This window comes from Felis catus, chromosome B4 (assembly GCF_018350175.1).
Source record: "Felis catus isolate Fca126 chromosome B4, F.catus_Fca126_mat1.0, whole genome shotgun sequence".
In the NCBI taxonomy this organism is placed as follows: domain Eukaryota; kingdom Metazoa; phylum Chordata; class Mammalia; order Carnivora; family Felidae; genus Felis; species Felis catus.
In genome coordinates this window covers 121,556,887-121,572,671 of record NC_058374.1, presented here as the reverse complement: position 1 = coordinate 121,572,671, position 15,785 = coordinate 121,556,887, and the positions used below count along the sequence as shown (strand labels likewise).

Here is a 15,785-nt window from a genome sequence, read left to right as displayed (position 1 = left end):
TCCTGGGAGCAATTCTCTTCACTAATGTCTGCCTCCTACCCTAAACAAAGCCATCTGGATAGTCAGCCATTTTCCTTTGAAGGCTGACCAGAGCCAGAGAAGAGGTGATCAGAATGGGGCTTGGAACAAATTCTAGAATCCCAGAGCATTAAAACTGGATAGGCTCTTTTTTTATTTTTATTTTCTTTTTAAGTTCTTAAATTAAATTCTAGTTAGTTAACATACAGTGTAATATTAAAAACTGGATAGACTCTTAAAGTATTGTTCAGTCCAACTTCTTTACTTTTGTAAATGTGGAAATCAAATCCACATGAATATTCCATTCCAGGTCGTACAGAGAATGGAAAAGCCAGGTCTAGAATCTGGTGGAGCATAACACAACGTTTAACAATACAAATCCCGTGTAGTATTCTGTAGCACTTTATTGTTTCCTACATGTCTCACATACATTGCCTTATTTGAGCTGCATATTAGTTCTGTCAAATAAACAGGCTCAGAAAAAGTAGGCAATTTTCCCAAAGTCGCATAGTCAGATGGCAAATCTAGGAAATGGCAAAATTATTACGTTGCAAAAAATGTCTTACTTTTAGTGAAACCAAGACCTACTTTGGAATTGAGGGAGGGGCATTGTTCAATATCTATATACTATTATCCTTGTGGGCCTGGGGTCTGGGTGATTTCCTCTAAGTCCACCTTCATATCCAACTCAAAATAACCTCCTAGACTCTTAACACAGATCTGGGGCAACACAACTTCACTAGCTGAACAACAAATATCCCTGTAGATATTGTCTACATCGTAATCAATATGAAAAATGAAAAACATACTTTTTTCCCCCTGTATATCTCATTTTTCTTTGGAGGCAAAATTTTGAAAAATGTTTTCAAAGTTAGTCTTCAAACAAGTGGAGGGGGAGAAATGAGGGTGAGGAAGGCAAAAGAAATGCTATAATATTAGATTTACAGAGTACCAAAACTGAGAGCTCATCTAATCATTTCATTTGTGAGGAAACTGAGGCCCAGAGGTGAACTGAGTTGTCCAAGGACACACAGCCAATAATTGACTTACCTGAGAGAAGGTCCCAGGAAAACTTTCTGATAAGATATGTGGAAACATTATGAAACTGTCTTACAATGCTTTTAGCCTTAATCCACCTCCTTTATTCACTGAATTGCATTTAATGGGTGCCATGTGCTTAATGCTATACTAACTAGTTGGAAGAATAAAATTACCATCCATAGAGATACCATTCCTAAAGATGCTTACAATTGTGCTGGGGAAGCCTGATAACTATTTGAAAATCATAAATAATACAGTTCAATATATAGGTCAATACACGTAGTAATGATGCAATAACCGGAGAAGTTTCTAAGAAGCGAGTCTCAGCAGGCTGATAAGTCTGGGGAAAACTTACTAGAGGGTATGGTGTGACATGGACCATCCTGGAAGGAAACAATAAGTGGGTGACGGAGGAAGGGCCATCTTGGGTGAGATAAAAAGGTGACTTTAATATCCCTAAGGCAACAGGACTCTTTTCTGTTTAAAGAGAACTGCCAAACAGGAGTAGAAGGCAGAAAAGAAGGTTTATTTCAGAGAATAATAAGGCCAACTCATAAAGACCTTGACTACCAGGCCAAGAGTGTCATGGAGGTAGAGAAGAGTTGCAGGAATTATGTGCAAATGGAAGATAAAGTTAAATTGTGCAATTAAGAAATAAACTGGCTTGAGAAGCTTCTAAGGAGTTTGACTCATATCAGTAGAGTGATGGCAAGCTTTGACTCAAGGAGTTTAAAGCACTAACTTCAACCCAAGGAGAGGTTTCAGACCATGAGCACACCTCTCACCTACCTGGTCATGGCCACTCATTGTGGTGTGCTTTTCCATTTTTCTTCCTCTCCTTTCGTTCCTTCTGGAGACGCTCCAGTTCTGCTTCATACATCATCTCTTGAATCAAGTATTTCTCTCTTCTCATTCGATCCCTTAGATCTTTTGGGAGGTCTGGGATCAGATATGAAATGAGGTGCTTTATACAAAACACGAGATGCTAAAAACATAAAGGAGAATACAACAAGTTAGGTTTATTGCCCATCCTTAGTGGAAAGAGCTCTGGGAATTGGTGCAAGAATGCCTCTCACTCCAGGGACATGGAGCCTCTCAAGTGTCTGGAAAGTGGAATGAGGTCAAGGGAGGTGTGTGTGAGGAAAGACGACCATAGGGATAAGTGAGGACCGAACTTGGTCTGATGAGACTTCATAGGGAATGAGAAAAGGAATAAGGAAAGAATGTGGAGAACCAGTGGCCAGAGAATGCAAAGGAGAGCCAGAAGTACATATACTGTGGAATCAGAAAACCTAGGGTTGAATCTTGGCTCTGTAGCTTTTATTACTTACAAGCTGTTTGTTTAGCTGAGAATAAGTCACTCTGAGCTTCAATTTACTCATGTGTAAGATCGGCATTATTGTGAAAACTATAAGAAAATACAATTTGCAAATACAAATTGCTAAATTTGCTTTGCAAATTTTAATTGTAAGAATTATCAGTAGGCCTAAGGGAAGTGATCATTTCAGGAAGAAACTTTTTTCCGGTAAACTGCCACAAATTCTTTACCTGACTTACTAATAGCGGAAACTCTAGAATCACTGTCATTTCTATTTGCCTATATGAGGATTATCAGCAAAGTACCAGATAATAATTTAAAGGCTTTCATAATTCTAAAGGATTAAAAACTTTAAAGAGGGACTGAGTCATTGATAAGTGAATTCCCAGGGAAGAACAACTTGTCTTCTCTTAGTTTCCTGGAGTGAAGAAAAAAACAAATGAAAAAGAGGTATAGGAAACTTCCAGTCCAAGCCAAGAGGCAGTCTTGGTTTTTCTTTAATCTGGCTTTTAACATATACAAATGGGTATCAAATTTCCACTTGTAAGTATAGTCATAGAAATACAAATGATTTGGGGCATCTGGGTGGCTCAGTTGGTTAAGTGTCTGACTTCGGCTCAGGTCATGATCTCACCATTTATGAGTTTGAGCCCCATGTTGGGCTTTGTGCTGACAGCTCAGAGCCTGGAGTCTGCTTTGGATTCTGTGTCTCCCTCTCTCTCTTTGCCCCTCAGTCCAAGTAATGAATACTTATTTGTGTCTTAAATATAATGTCATGATGACACACAACCAGAGGCTACCACTTGTATAATACCCAGTTCAATGTTTTCCAGACTATAGTCTTTGAACACCTACATCAGGAAGAATCATCTTGGAGAGCTTGTGAAAAGCAAATTACAGACCTGATGTATCTGAATCTCTGTGAGTAGTGATAATAAAACCTACAATTTTCCTAAAGTTGAAGAACAATGGCCCTAGAGTATTAGGACTAATGATTTCTGGTTTATCCATTAACAATCAACAATGGACTTTCAATTATTTCTTGAACAACTCAAGGTAAAAAAGATTTAAAAAATAGGCTATATAATATTACTCTAATACTTCTGAACATCTGTAATCACATTGAAAGTTCTCACAGTTGCATTTATGCATTATTCTCAGTTACTTCATTATGGCAAAGGTAGTAAAGGAATTGGTTAAGAGAAGATACCTCAAACACAATGATAAAAGCCAATCGAGCTGCTAGGACGTGCCAGAACTGCAGTGTGTAGCCATAGGGCACCAGTGAATGAGGAGGGTCACGGTAGTCTCGGTATCTATAAATATATAGGAGAATGAATGTTACATTCCAAGCTATGATTTTCCTGACTCCCATATCTCATCCATTCCCACTATGTAGTCCTCATTCATGACAGATGGTTTAAAAAGTTTCTCTCTTCTAGACATTTGTCACTTTACTTGCCCATCCTTTCTTCTTCTTGTAAAAGAATATCTCCTCTCCTCTGGGAAATTATCCATGTGGGTTAGGCAGGGTTCACCCCCTACCCTGACTCCAGCTCAAAAGATGATCAGTGAGAATCTTCACCAGGACTTCTGCTAGAATGGTCATTTAGCGAATTATCGCTACGTCCACAGAGGGTAAAAGCCTGGAGCTGCTGCTATCACAGACTATGTGGAGAGAGATTCTTTGGGAATGGTAATTTGAACAACTCAGAGCCAGGAGAGAGGCATTGTGTTGGTTGACACTGCTGGAGGCTTGAGATTTAGCCATTACTAATGTATCATCCTGCCAACCTCCCAGTTACCTGAACCAATGACTTTTTAAGTCAGTTTATACTGGATTTCTCCCACTTGACAATAGAGTCCTTCCCAACATATGCTCCGACTATAACTTATGAATCAGCATCAAATTCCACAAATATATGTTGAGTACCTACTAGAAGCAAGGCACTGGTCCTAAGAACTTAAATCCATGTAACTCCATTTTATCTTTGCTGTAATGACAGGTGGGGAAACAGAAAAATGACTCTCAATATTATAGAGTTTTCATTAGTCTTGAGCCCAGTATTCTTTTCATTAGCTCTAGAAATGTGTAAAGATCTGGAAGTGCTAGTTCTTCTAACAGTTCTGTATGTAAACGTACCAAATTCCATTGTCTCAGTAAAAGTTATGATCATCTAGACTCCTAACCTGGATAGTACCTAACCTCAAGATCAGCACTAACTTATGTGTGAGAATACAAGATAATTCCTATGCAGGGTATCTGTTCTTAAAATTAAGTATAATTGACAGATGATGTTATATTAGTTTATATTAGATGTTATATTGATTTGACAATTCTATACATTACTCAGTGCTCATCACAATAAGTATTGTCACCATTTGTCATCATACAATGTTATTAAACATTGACGATATTCCCTGTGCTGTACTTTTCATCACAGGATTTATTTATTTTGTAACTGGAGGTCTATATCTCTTAATCTCCATTATCTATCCTACCCACCACCCCTCTGACAATCAGCAGTTTGTTCTCTGTGTTTAAGAGTCTGGTTTTTTGTTCATTTGTTTTGCTTTTTAAATTCCATGTATAAGTGAAATCATATGATATTTATCTTTTTCTGACTTATTTCACCTAGCATAATACCGTCTACGTCCATCTATGTTGCCACAAATGGCAAGATCTTATTCTTTTTGTGGCTGATATTCCATTATACACATATAAACCACCTCTTCTTTCACCGTTTATCTATCGGTAGATACTTGGGTTGCTTCCATACCTTAGCTATTGTGAATAATGCTTCAATAAATATGGGAGTGCATGTATTTTTGTTGAATCTGCATTTTCATTTTCTTTAGGTAAATACATAGTAGTAGAATTACTGGATTATATCATATATCTAATTTTTTGAGGAACCTCCATAATGTTTCCCACAGTGATTGCACCAATTTACATTCCCACTAACAGTGCATGTGGATTCTCTTTTCTCCACATCCTCCGCCAACACTTGTTGTCTTTTTGATACTAGCCATTCTGGCTGATGTGAGGTGGTATCTCATTGTGATTTTGTTGTATTTCCCTGATGATTATTAGTACTATCTGTTGGCCACTGGTGTGTCTTCTTTGGGAAAATGGCTATTCAGGTACTCTATTTTTTAATATGATTGTTTTCTGGTGTTGAGTTACAGAAATTCTTTATATAGTTTGGATATTAACCCCTTATCAGCTGTATCAATTGCAAGTATCCACTCCCATTTACTAGGTTGCCTTTTAGTTTTGTTGATGATTTCTTTTGCTGTGTAGAAGCTTTTTATTTTGGTGTAGTCCCACTACTTTATTTTTGCTTTTGTTTCCCTTGCCTGAGGACACCTACCCATAAATATTTTGCTATTCCTGATGTCCAAGAGAATACTGCCCATGTTTTCCTCTAGGATTTTTATAGTTTCCAGTCTTACATTTAGGTCTTTAAAGCATTCTGAATTTATTTTTGTGTATGGTATAAGAAAGTGGTCCAGGGCACCTGGGTGGCTCAGTTGGTTGAGTGTCTGACTCTTGATTTCAGCTCAGGTCATGATCCCAGTGTTGTGGGATCAAGCCCTCCATCAGGCTCTGTGCTGAGCATGGAGCCTGCTTAAGATATTCTCTCTCTCTCTCTCTCTCTCTCTCTCTCCCCCTCCCCCCCCCTTCTGCCCCCTTTCCCCTGCTCACACTCACACTCTTTAAAAAAAAAAAAGTAGTCCAGTTTTATTCTTTTGCATGTAGCTGTCCAATTTTCCCAACACCATTTGTTGAAAGGACTACCTTTTCCCTATTGTATGTCTTGTCCCCTTTTTCATAGATTGACCATATAGGTGTGGGTTTATTTTTGGACTGTCTATCCTGTTCCATTGATCTATGTATGTATTTTTGTTCTATGCAGAATATCTTTTTTTTTCCATAACCATATCATTTTATTCATAAACTTAATCATTTATAAACACATTTGGGCAGATTTGTTCATGAATTTCCTCATATTCATGTTGGCTTCCTGCACACTTTGGTGGCTCCATAATCTTTCCTTTTTTTTAATTTAAATATATTAAATTTATTGTCAAATTGGTTTCCATACAACACTCAGTGCTCGTCCCAAAAGATGTGTGCAGAATATCTTTGAAAAGAAGCAAAGACTACAAAAATGAGCTGTCACTATTATCACAATTATCATATTAATTATCATTACTGTCTATGGTATATAATAATGTATTACAATTGTTTTGTCAGTAAAATTATGTTTATGATGAGTATCTGGTGCTGAACTTAAGAATGAATCTACTAGTGCCTTCAAGCTGTTGGTTCTCTCTGTAATGATGAGGATTGGTCATTGTCTAAAACACCTTTTTTCTAATATATGATTACATAAATAGTTTCTGTCAAAGGTCCAATTTATTGGGGACTAAAAGTTTGCATGGACTAATCTTTCTAGAAGAAAAATGGCAGTATGCTTTTTATTATACATATGGTTATTAGACAAAAGTATATTTATAAAAGGAGGGAAACTGAATTGTTTCAAGAATCACCCTAACTCCTTAAACCTTTTACACAACAGCATTTGCTAAAACAAAATTCTTTTCAGAACCCACTGCTCCCCTTCCTATTTATGCCTCTGTTCTGCTCTTAACTGGTGCCCTTCATTGTGACTGCTCTATCTCCTAGCTTCTCAGACCGTGTTCAGCTTTTCATTTGAGGAATTTTAATAAATCTTTTCCTCCCCATATCTCTTGTAAATTCGTTGTGTGGAAAATTATGGTTTTCCCTTGACTGTTCCCAAAACCACAATATAGATGTATCATTCTTAAATTTATGCTACAAGTTTGGTAGTATTAAGTGAATTCATTTATACATCAAATATAACCATTCATTAAATATAAGCATGAAAACTAGAAAGATGAAATACTTTTTTATGACCCAAAGATGATTATCAAACATGACTATTTATAAAATTGTACATATATGCAAGTAGTTTTACCCCACCCCCATTCTGCTGTTTCGTTTTCCATGGTTTCAGTTACCACATCCTCCCTACCACAGTCAGGAGGGAGAGGATCCTGTTGCTGACTATTGTCGCAATGTCAATAGGAGCCTAATGCTAGGTCACCATGCCTATGTCATTTGCCTCAATTCATCTCATCACATAGGCATTTTTACTTCACATTATCACAAGAAGAATGGCAAGTACAATGTTGTATTTTCATAGAGACCACATTCACATAATTTTTCTTACAGTATATTGTGATAATTGTTATTAGTTATTCATCTTACTGTGACTACTTTATAAATTAAACTTTCTCATGTATGTATGTATGTATGTATGTATGTATATATAGGAAAAACATAGTGTATATAGGGTTTGGTACCATCCACAATTTCAGGCATCCATTTGGGTCTTGGAATGTATCTCCCTCAGATAAGGGATGACTACTGCAATATGCAAAAATGAAAACACTTGTTTCTAGGTGGTGGTCTTAAATTTTAATTTGTAGATTTTTATATTTTAAAAATTAACATTCCTTACATTTTTAATATTTAGAAAACACTTATACTCATGGCTATGGTGAGATGGGAATATTTGAGGTAATTTCTATATAGAGATCCAGTTGTTGAGAATATGCATCTATTTGCTCTGCCTCTGTCTAGGATACATCCATTTGTGGATCTATCACAGAGCTCTGCTAATATGTGTCCAAAGGATTGCGATGTTCCCACACTGGCACTTAACTTCTGATTCTTGTTCTTAGGACGTATGAAATTTTTAAAAGTTTCACTTTTCAGAAGCAGCAGGTTTCTGGCCTTCCTACTCTTTTAAGCTATTGTATCACAGTCAAGTTTCTCTCTAGAAAATTCCTTATTGCTACCCTAAGGCAATTAAGATGCAGTGGTGCTAATGAATTTGGCTGTCATCTGCTTCACTGCCCACAGCTATCTCCAAAACTCTGTACTGAAAAGCACACTGATACCAAGTTTGGGGTCTGCCTGACTTTATGATCTTGGGAAATTCAGGAAGCTTCTCTAGACATCAGTTTTCCCTGGTAACACAATTAGGGTCTCTTTATCTCACCAGGCCCTAATATTTTGGATTCTCCCTCTTTTCTTGTATGAGTTTGCAGATGACTGTTTCAAGGGGAGCTCTCAGTTGATGTGCCAGCCTACTCCTGATCCCACTGGTCTTTTCAATGAGGCAGAGGTCTGAGAGATGCTCAGATGTCATTTGTGCCCCATGTCTCTGTTTTTTGATGTAGTGCTGTTTATTTGATTTGCCAAATGACAGACTACATGTTTACTTACTTGTGCAAAGAAAACACTTTCCTGGCCCTGCTGTAGAAACAGACAGAAAGCCAAGTTTCAAAGCTAATTGAATCAATGTTTTACTGCTCTAATCTTAATTTAGTATCTTCAAAGACATTAAGTGGTCCAGGAGCATTAATGTTTGGAGGAATTTTTTTGAGTGAGTCACAGTTGTTTTCAGAAAGTAACACTTGTAATTTCTTGGCTTCAGTTTTACATGTGGGAAAGGCAGGATGTTCCCTTTTGACAAGTTAGTGCATTCTGTAAAGCTGCTTTTGTTTCTCAGGAAATGGATTATTGGCTTGCAAGCATATTTTTTTTCCTAGTGCCAGGTATAGTTAATTCGTTCCCATTTTTTAAAAATGTAAAAGTGTATGTACATTTGAAAGAATGATAGTGAACTTCATGTAACCCCATCCAAGGTAAGACCTAGAGCATGGTCAGGGGCTTACAAATGCCTCATTGTCAATCCCAGACACCCTGAAAGGTAACTGCTATTTAATTTTCTTCTTTTCTCTATAGTTGTACTACTTGTTCAAGTGTTCCTAAATAAAACAGTGCTTAGTTTTCGTCTGCTTTGAACTCTGTATAAATGAAATCATATAGCGTTATTTTGTGATTATATCTTTGAGTTCTCAATTCTATTCCATTTTCTATTTGATTCTGTGACATCACTACACTAATTACTAAAATTTTATACTATTTCTAATGTAAAGTACATCTCCCCTTCATTATTCAAAAGTATCTTGACAATTCTTCATCCTTTGCGTTTCCATATAACATTATTTTTGACATTAGATACACAGAATTGTCCTACTCCTATATCTCAATTTATAAGAAAACTCATTGGCCCATTTGTGTTTTTTCTATATTTATTTAATACCTTAACAATATGATGAACTCTCATAAATCCACCATGCAACACAAGACTTAAAACATTATCAGGAACTTATCTTACCCTCTGTATTCCTCCTTTTCCTCATCCCCTTGCTTTCCTTATCCTGAATTTTATTCTTATCATTAACAAATGTTTGTATGTATATTCATTCATTCATATTTGTCTGAATATTATACTGTTTAGTTTTGGTATTGAATTTTCTAGAAAGGATAGTATAGTGTATGCAGTCTTCTGAGGCTTTTTTTCTTTTTTTTTCTACCATGGCTACTAAGATTCATCCATGCTGTTGCCTATTTATTTCCATTGCTATAAAACAGACCCTAGTATGAATATATTGTGGTTGTTCTATGTAGTGCATGTTTAGATATATTTTCACATATTGGTCATTTCTTTATTTTCTTTCAACTTGTCTAACCATGTAAGTTCTTGAAAAACAAAGCTCAAGTTCATTCAGTTTGGATAAAAGTACTTCTACATTCCATTCTGGGTTTCACCTTTTTTTATTATGAAAAATTATTTTTTCCTATAATGAGAACTTTTAAGATCTACTCTTCTAGCAAATTTAAGATTTGAAATACAGTATTATTAACTATGGTCACCATGTTGTGTATTACATCTCAAGATTTATTTTATAACTGGAAGTTTGTATCTTTTGACTATATTCACAAATTTTGCTTTGGTAATTACTAACATGTTATTTGACTGTATGAGTTTGAGTTTTTTGTTTTGTTTTGATTCTACATATAAGTGAGATCATACAGTATTTGTTTTTCCCTATATGACTTATTTCATTTAGTATAATGTCCTCAGGGTCCATCCATGGTATCCATAAAAGTCAGGATTTCCTTCTATTTTATGGCTGAAGAATATTCTTGTGTGTATATATGTGTATCACATTTTCTTTACTCATTCATTCATGAATGGGCACTTAGGTTGTTTTTGCAGTCTGGTATTGTCTTGACTATGCTACAATAAACATGAGGGAACAGGTATCTTTTTGAGTTAGTGTTTGGATAATACTTGGAAGAAGAATTGCTGGATCATATGAATTTCTATTTTTTGTTTTTTGAGGAACCTCCATACTATTTCCATAGTAGCTGTACCAATTTACATTCTCACCGGCCCAGTGCACAAGGGTTCCTTTTCCTATACATGCATTCCAAAACTTATTTCTTATTAGAATGGCTATTATTAAAAAGACAACTGTGAAGTGCTATCTCATTGTGGTTTGGTTTGCATTTCCCTGATCATTAGTGATGTTGACTGGCTTTTCATGTACCTTTTGGCTAGCTGTATGTATTCTCCAGAAAAATGTCTATTTAGGTTCTCTACCCATTTTTAAGTTGAATTGTTCATTTTTTCCATTGTATGTGTTCTTTGTATATTTTGGATATTACCCCCTTATCAGATATGATTGGCAAATATCTTTCCAGTAAGCAGGTTGTCTTTTCATGTTGTTGATGATTTCCTTTGCTGTGAAGAAGCTTTCAGTTTGATTTATTCCCACTTATTTATTTTTGCTTTTGTTGCCTTTGCTTTTGATGTCAGATTCAAGAAATCACCACCACAACCAATGTCAAATAGCTTAATGCCTATGTTTTCTTCTAAGAGTTACATTGTTTCAGGTCTTATGTCCAAAGCTTTAATCTATTTTGAGTTAATTTTTGTGTATGATGTAAGATGTTCGCCCAGTTTCATTCTTCAACATGGGGCTGTCCAGTTTTCCCAACACCATTTATTGAAAAGACCGTCCTTTCTCCATTGTCAATTCTTGGCTCTGTTAGAAATTAATTATGCATGGGCTTATTTCTGGGTTCTCTATTCTGTTCTGTTGATCTATATGTGACTGCTTTATGACAGTACCATACTGTTTTGATTACTATAGCTTTATAACATAGTTTGAAATCAGGAACATGATGCCTCCATTTTTGTTTTTCTTTCTCAAGATTGCTTTGGATATTTGAGGTCTTTGTGGTTCTGTGCAAATTTTAGGATTGTTTTTTCTATTTCTGTGAAAAATGCTATTGGAATTAGGAATTGCACTGAATCTATAGATTAATTTGGGTAGTATGGACATTTTAACAATTCTTAAAAAAAATTTTTTTTATATTTAAATTCAAGTTAGTTAACATATAGTGTATTCTTGGCTTTAGGAGTAGAACCCAGTGATTCATCTCTTATATATGAGACCCAGTGCTCATCCCAACAAGTGCCCACTACCCATTTAACACATCCCTCTACTACCTCTTCTCCAGAAACCCTGTTTGTTCTCTGTATTTAAGAGTCTTTTATGGTTTGCCTCCCTCTCTGTTTATATCTTATTTTTCCTTCTCTTCCCCTATGTTCATCTGCTGTGTCTCTCAAATTCCACATAGGAGTGAAATCATATATCTGTCTTTCTCTGATTTATTTTGCTTAGCTTAATACACTCTAAATCCATCCTTACTGTTACAAATGGCCAGATGCCATTCTTTTTCATTGCTGAGTAGCATTCCATTGTGTGTGTGCGTGCACGTGTATACCACATCTTCTTTATTCATCAGTTGATGGGCATCTGAACTCTGCATAATTTGGCTATTGTTGATAGTGCAGCTATAAACACTGGGGGTGCATGTGCCCCTTCAAATCAGCATTTTTGTGTCCTTTAGATCAATACCCAGTTGTGCAACTGAAAAGATGCTCAACAACACTCATCATCAGGGAAAAAGAAATCAAAACCATAATGAGATACCACCTCACACTTGTCAGAATGGCAAAAAATAACAATTCAGGAAACAACAGATGTTGGTAAGGTTGTGGAGAAAGGGGAACCCTTTGGACTTTGGTGGGAATGCAAATAGTGCAGCCACTCTAGAAAACAGTATGGAGTTTCCTCAAAAAATTAAAAATAGAACTATCCTAAAAATTGTTCTAAGCCATGAGCACAGATTATCTTTCCAATTATTTGTATCTTCTATTTCTTTTATCATTGTCTTACAGTTTTTAGTATACAGGTAGGTATTTTACCTCCCTGGTTAAATTTATTCCTCGATACTTTATTCTTTTTGATGCAATGTAAATGGAATTGTTTTCTTAATTTCTCTGATAGTTTGTTATTAGTGTATAGAAAAACAAATGATTTATGTGTATTGATATTGTATCCTACAAATTTACTTAATGTTTGTTAGTTCTAGCAGTTTTCTGCTGGAGTCTTAGGGTTGTCTATATATTATATAATGTCATCTGCAAATAATGATAATTTTACTTCATTTCCCATTTGGACGCATTTTACATCTTTTTCTTATCTAACTGCTCTAGTTAGGACCTACAATACTATGTTGGATAAAAGTGGCTAGACTGGGCATCCTTGTATTGCTCCTGATCTTAGATGAAAAGCTGTTAGCTTTTTGCCATTAAGTATGACATAGCCATGGGCTTGTCATATATCGTCTTTATTATTATGTTGAGGTACATTTCTTCTATACTCAGGTTGTTGAGAGTTGTTATTGTGAAAGGACGTTGAATTTTGTCAAATGATTCATCTGTTGAGATGATCATATCATTTTTATATTTTATTTTGTTAATGTGGCATATCACATTGATTGGTGGATGTGGAATCACCATCTTTGCATTCCTGGAATAAATCATTGATCATGGTGTGTGGTCCTTCTAATGTATTGTTGAATTCAGTTTACTAATATTTTGTTGAAGAATTTTACACTTATATTCACCGTGGATATTAGCCTGTAATTTATTTCCTTGAGGTGTCCTTGCCTGGTTTTGGAATTAGGGTAATGCCAGCCATGTAAAATGAGTTTGGAGGGGTTTCCTCCTTTTCTAGTGTTCGGAAGATTTTGAGAATTGGTATTAATTCTTTGAATGTGTGGTAGAACTCATCAGTGAAGCTGTCTGGTCCTGGACTTTTGTTTGTTGTGAGGTTTTTGTTTACTGATTCAATCTCTTTACTAGTAATTGGTATGTTCCAATTTCCTGTTTCTTCTCAATTTGGTCTTGGTAGTTTGTATGTTTCAAGAAATTTGTCCATTTCTTCTAGGTTGTCAAATTGTTGGTGTATAATTGTTCACTGGTGTCTTATGATCCATTGTTCTGTAGTGTCAGTTATAATGTATCTTGTTCCAGTTTTTTCCCCAGTCTTCTTTTTCTTGGTGAGTCTAGCTAAATGTTTGTCAATGTTGTCAATTTATTTATATTTTCAAGGAAGCACCTCCTGGTTTTATTGATCTTCTCTATTTGTTTTTAGTTTCATTTTTCCTCTGATCTTTGTTACTTTTTCCCTTCTACTAACTTGGGTCTTCATTTGTTCTTTTTTTTTTTTTTTTTTTTTTTTTTTAGTTCCTTGAGGTATAGTTAGGTTGTTTGAGGTTTTTCTTGTTACTTAAGGTAGGCATTTAGTGCTATGAACTTCCCTCTTAGGATTGTTTTTGCTGCATTCCGTATGTTTTGGTATGTTGTAATAATTTCCAAATGTCTCAAGCTCTGTCTGATTACTCCTTGACTTCTTCTTTGATTCATTAGATGTTTAGTAGCATGTTTAATCTCCACATACTTGTGATTTTTTTCCAGTTTTCTTCTTGTAATTTATCATTTATACCATTGGGGTCAGAAAAGATGCTTGATGTGATTTCAATCTTAAATTTATTAAACTTGTTTTGTGGCATAACATGATCTGTCCTGGAGAATGTCTCATGTGCACTTGAGAAGGATGTATTCTGATGCTTTTGGATGGAAAGTTGTACATGTCTGTAACATGTTGTCTGGGCCAATGTTACTTTATTGATTTTCTGCATGGATGATTTATCATTGATGTAAGTGGGGTATTAAAGTTCCCTACTATGGGTGAATTGCTATGCATTTTTCCCTTAGATTTATTAATATTTGTTTTATATATTAGGTACCCGTTTGTTGGGTACATTGGGAGAAATGTTGTATCTTCTTGTTGGATTGACTGACCCCTTTATCATTATGTAATGATCTTCTTTTGAAAGTCTATATTTAGAACAGACAATATATCCCAACTTTCATTAGGTTTTTATTTGCATGTGATTATCTTTTCCCATCCCTTTACATTCAGTCTGTTTGTGTCCTTACATCAGAAGTGAGCAGCGAATAGATAGGTCTTGTCTTTTTATCCATTCAGCCATTCTATGTCTTTTGATTGAAGAATTTATTTGTATTTAAAGTAGTTACTGATAGGTATGTACTTACTGCCATTTGTTAATTATTTTCTGGCTGTTTTGTAGTTACTCTCTGTTCATTTCTTTTCCAGCTCTCTCCCTTTATGATCTGATGGGTTTTTTTTAGTGGTATGCTTATATTTCTTACTTTCTCTTTTGTGTATCTATATATTTTTTGCTTTGTGGTTACCACAACCGTGGTATATGCTGTTACATATAATAACAGTCTATTTTAAGTTGATAATTATTAAAACTTGATCACGTTCTAAAGCTCTACATTTTTGTTCTCCCCCTAACATTTTGTTTTTCATGTCGCAATTTCTATATTTTATGTATCTCTTAACTGATTATTGTAGTTATAAGCATTTTTACTACTTTTGTCTTTTAACCTCATACTAGCTTTATAAGTGATCATTCCTCTTTTTTTCCTATATATTTACCCGTGAGATTTATACTTTCAACTGTTTCCTTGTTACTAATTAGCACCCCTTCATTTCAACTTAAAGAAGTCCCTTTACCATTTCTTGTTAGGCTGGTCTAGTGGTGATGAACTCCTTTCCGTTTTGAAGGACATTGTTGCTGGGCAGGGCATTCTTGGTTGGCAGATATGTTCCTTTCAGCACTTTGAATATATCATGTCACTCCCTTCTGGCCTATAAAATTTCTCCTGAGAAATCTGATAGTTTTACGGGGGTTTCCCTTGTATATAACAAGTTGCTTTTCTCTTCCTGCTTTTAATATTCTTGTCTTTAACTTTTGACCCTTTCATTATAATGTCTTGGCGTGGGTCTCTTTGGGTTCTCTTGTTTGGCTTCCTGGATCTGGACATCTCGGTTCCACCCCAGAGATTCTGTTTTAATTTTCTAGGTCACAGCCCTGGTCAAGAGGAGTTTTAAAATTCTCCAATGGATGTTAATGCATGATCAAGATTGAGAACCACTGCTTTAAACTGCTCAGTCAGAAAGGACTGTCTGAGCAAAACCTCCCCATGGTAGAGTCAGCACAGGTTAGGCT

General features: G+C 35.5%; 1 protein-coding gene and 1 long non-coding RNA gene across 6 annotated transcripts in view; one reads left to right on the top strand and one right to left on the bottom strand.

Moving 5' to 3' along the window:
* The window catches only part of ANO4 (anoctamin 4), a 416,845-nt gene that overhangs the window by 1,169 nt on the left and 399,891 nt on the right, over positions 1–15,785 (bottom strand). For all 5 annotated transcript variants that reach the window (XM_045062224.1, XM_023257365.2, XM_023257364.2 and 2 more), the window contains 2 exons: positions 3,588–3,693; positions 1,849–2,044 (listed from right to left, as the gene is read on the bottom strand). In XM_045062224.1, the coding sequence (XP_044918159.1) occupies positions 1,853–2,044; positions 3,588–3,693 (298 nt within the window). In that variant the 3' untranslated portion in view covers positions 1,849–1,852. The remainder of the gene's footprint in view (positions 1–1,848; positions 2,045–3,587; positions 3,694–15,785) is intronic.
* LOC123386705 overlaps positions 1–15,785 on the top strand; it is a 39,346-nt gene that overhangs the window by 17,787 nt on the left and 5,774 nt on the right. The window contains exon 2 of the long non-coding RNA XR_006601008.1: positions 3,211–3,298. This is a non-coding gene — a long non-coding RNA (uncharacterized LOC123386705). The remainder of the gene's footprint in view (positions 1–3,210; positions 3,299–15,785) is intronic.